Source organism: Tenrec ecaudatus, chromosome 4 (genome assembly GCF_050624435.1).
Source record: "Tenrec ecaudatus isolate mTenEca1 chromosome 4, mTenEca1.hap1, whole genome shotgun sequence".
NCBI lineage: Eukaryota > Metazoa > Chordata > Mammalia > Afrosoricida > Tenrecidae > Tenrec > Tenrec ecaudatus.
The window spans coordinates 71,542,764-71,546,601 of NC_134533.1; the positions used below are offsets into that span (position 1 = coordinate 71,542,764).

General features: G+C 52.0%; 1 protein-coding gene across 1 annotated transcript; it reads right to left on the bottom strand.

The window, feature by feature from the left end:
• Nucleotides 1-239: 239 nt before the first annotated feature.
• LIPT2 (lipoyl(octanoyl) transferase 2) lies at nucleotides 240-3,226 on the bottom strand. Its single transcript, XM_075546274.1, has 2 exons — nucleotides 2,761-3,226; nucleotides 240-2,132 (listed from the first exon to the last, which is right to left on the bottom strand). The coding sequence occupies exons 1-2, from the start codon at nucleotides 3,224-3,226 to the stop codon at nucleotides 1,903-1,905; spliced, it is 696 nt and encodes a 231-aa protein (XP_075402389.1). The 3' UTR covers nucleotides 240-1,902.
• Nucleotides 3,227-3,838: the final 612 nt, after the last annotated feature.

Here is a 3,838-nt window from a genome sequence, read left to right on the forward strand (position 1 = left end):
TTGAAACTCTCTTGTATGGTAAAATATACCCCAATTCACCATCTTTTAACCTTTTTGATGTCTACTAGAGAATGTGAATTTACAATGTGATTCACACTGTATTTTGGAAACAAAATCCCAGACAGGGTAAACAACTTGTTCACAGACGGGAACCAGGGTAACCTAGCTTCTCATTCGAGGCTCTTTCTCCCTAACAGGCAGGGGGAGCCACCTCCAAGATGGCATCTAATCTCACATTCTGCCCTCTTCTGTTGTCTCCTGTCCTCCAAATAGGCTGGAGGAGCTTGCAAAGCCCTGGTGGCTCAGCTGTCATGCATTGGCTGCTAAGGTCAAGGTCAGCAATGTGAACCCCACCAGCTTCTCCTTGGGAAAGATGAGGTTTTCTGCTCCAGGTAAGATTTTTAGCTTCAAAAACCTAAAGGGGTAGTTCTACTCTGCCTTATATGGTTGCTATGAGTAGGAATTTTTAAACGAGGATATTGCATAACTAACTGTAACTTATAAGATTGGGTCGTAAAAGACATGGGCTCCACCTTGTCTGTGATCATCTCCTCTGTGGAAGTCAGTTCCCGTGTCATCAGAACATTCAGTCTCAAGCCTTCAGATGGGTACAACTCATGGATGAGCTAGCTTGATCCAAAATCACCCGGCTAAGCATCTTCCAAATTCTTGACCCACAGAAGATAAAGGAAATAATAAATATTTATTGTCTTGAGGTTGCAAAGTTTGGGGGGCAATTTCTTACACAGCAATGGAACACAAATGCATGCTTCACAAACTTAGAAATTTCATCTAAGAAAAGTTCATTTCTATCTCTGGCATGTCTTTTATTCTTGGTTTTCTCAGTCTCTGGTCTGCGCCAGTTATGCCAAAAAAAGATATAGTTAAATTATCAGACTTGGGGAATCTAATTCCAGAAAACAGGATTCTATTTTATTCTTCGAAGAGACCTTTCCCTCTTCTCTTCATTGCAGAAAGCACTCCGGCCTCTTGTGAAAGAAAAAGCACCACATCACATCATCTTCACCTAAGTGATCTGCCGCCCAATTCAAAGGATGGCATAACTAAATACAGGGCCAAGGAGACGTGACACCAGGTTTCTCTGAGAAATTGGTGTCACTAGCAACCATAATCCTTTATACGAGGGGCCTTCGAAAAGTCTGTGGAAAAGTTCCATTATCTTTTAGTTCCATTTCCCCAGGAACTACATGATACCCCTTATAGGACACCCCTTATATGACACCCCTTATATGACACCCCTTATATGTGTGACACCATTTTATAGGGTTTTCATACCTACTATTGTTAGGCAGATAGGCAGGGATGGGATGTCTATTGACGCATGCCCAGAGAGCCAAGCACGAGAACAAAGGGCGGTGCACTGCACATGCTCAGAGGCCTAGGTTTTCCAATGGTGGGCATGGGTGGGCGTTAAACCTGGATCAGCCCACCTGGGCCAGGTGACTGCAATTCAGCCAATGGGGTCGATCTGGGGTCGTTCATCACGCCTCTCCCTGGAATCCTTGAAAAGGCAGGAGCCCAGAGGGAGAGAGGTCTTTTTTTTTTCTTTCTCGTGATCCAAGTGAGTTTAATGAGAGAAGAAGTTCCAGGTTTTACGCGGCACCCATAGGATTCCTCCCGACCATGCAGCCTGGCAGAGACTGCTCGGTGTCTCCCAAAGATCTCTTTTATCGCAGCTCTGTTAGATCTCTCCCAAGTTCTACTGTGTGGAGTAGGTGGGGAAGAAAGAAAGAAACTTGAATACACCAGGAAGCACTGGCTCAGAAGTCATGAGCTGCCCTGATTTCATGACCAGTGAGTGGCAGGGCTCCAGTGGCAGGGCTCGGTCTAGGATCGGGTCTTGTGATTCGCAGGGCCAAGCTGCTGTGCAAACAGCAGCCCTTAGGTGAAGCTGTCCTCTTCTGTCAGTGTGCACTTGAAGGTCTCCTTAAAGGCTTCCAGGAAAAGTGGCATGACTTCATCCACAGTGACATGCCTCTGGAGTTCCTTACTCAGGGAAGTGACCCCGGTCCCCACCAGTCCACAGGGGACAATGTGCTCAAACCACGTCAGGTCTGTAGAGCAGTTCAGGGCCAGGCCGTGGGATGTGATGTGCCTTCCACAGCGGACTCCTGCAAGGCAAACCATAGAGTTCAGCAGAGAGCCCCTCCTCTCCCCATCTCAAGATCCTCCTTAGCTCCATGAGGGGAATGTTCTAGATCACCAGAAGGATTGTGCAGATTGGGAAAGGGCAGCGGCGGAGGTCGGCACCAAGAAACTATACGTATGTACTGGTATAATAGGGGTTTCAAGAAATGTTCCTTAATACAGTGTGTTGCTCTTAAAAAAACAAATTAAGAACTACCATTCTGACTCATGGAAAGTCAATGGCCAAGTCACCCGTATGACTCTTTATCTGTAAAAATGAATGTTGGATTTAACACGCTCTGAAGGCCCTCTGGCTCTAAATACATGTTTTAAAAAGCACTGTCATCCAGTCGATTCCGACTCTGAGTGACCCTGTAATGCAGACTACAACTGCCCTTGTGGGTTCTGAAACGGTCACACTTTGGGGGAGTAGAAAACCTTATCTTTCGCTCTTGCAGCAGCCGGTGGGTTCGATCTTCTGATTAGCAGCTCAAGGCACAATAACCCAGTAACTCCAATTCAAAGCCCGCGCCAGTTACGTCTCCCGGCCCGCCGACACCTGCCCTCGGCCTCCATTGGTCCATCCCTCGGCCCCGCCCCCCGCGTGCTCACCTATCGCGCAGATCTTACGGTCACGCAGCCAGACGCCGGTGTAGGGCGGAGGCCGTGCGAGCGCAGCCGGCAGGCCCTGGAGCTCGCACATGCGCACGGCGCACGCCTCCAGCGCCGCCACGTGAGTGCGCAAGCGCAGACCGAAGCGCCTCAAATCGAGCACCGGGTGGCAGAGAAGCTGGCCTGGGCCGTGGAAAGTGGCCAGGCCGCCGCGGCCAGTGCTGCGGACCTCGGCGCCCAGCGCCCGCAGCCGCGCTGCCTCCTCGGGCGTCAGGCCGCCCCGCAGCCCAGCGGTGTACACGGGCCCCGTGGGCTCGCCAAGAAGGAGCGCCCCCGCCTCCATCCCCGGCCGGGCCTCGGTGCCTGGCTCGGCCTGCAGCCGCTTCAGCCAGCGCTCCTGCAGCGCCAGAACCTCTGTGTACGACACCCGGCCCAGCCGCACCAGGCGCACCGCCGGCCGTCCCATCCCGCCGCGGGCGCGGGCTCCGACTCCGGCACCTCCCCCTGTCTCGACCTGGGAGCGTGCCGAGAGGGGCGGGGTCAAGTCAGACCCGCAGCTTGAAGGCCCTGCGGCGAGCGCAGGACGGAGTCCTAAATCTAGCCCTTGGAGAACCCACAGCTGCTCTCGGGGAGAAAGATGTGGCCGTCTGCTTTCTGAAAGATTGGGTCTTGGAAACCCAACAGGGTAGCCTTACTCTATTCTATAGGGTGGTTGGAGCGACAAGGGGGTTGGCTTTGGTTGGCTCTCTGAGGAGCCCTGGTGGCACAGTGGTTCGCTACACGGCAGCTGTGACCAAAGGGGATGATCTGAGCCTCGATGGCCCGGCAACGCTGTTCTGAGTGCAAGCAATCTCAAATCCACTGACAGAGTCGATTGGACTCAGAGAAGCTCCTAAAACGTTCCCGAGACTTCACAGGAACAGACAGCTTCAGCTTTCCCACACAGACCTGCTGGTGAGTTTGAACCGCTGATCCTGTAGTTAGCTGTCAGTCACGATCTGAAGTAAATGGCCTGACCCACAATGCCACCAGGACTCCGTAAACCTCAGCAAAGCAAACCCAAAAATTTCACTGCCAT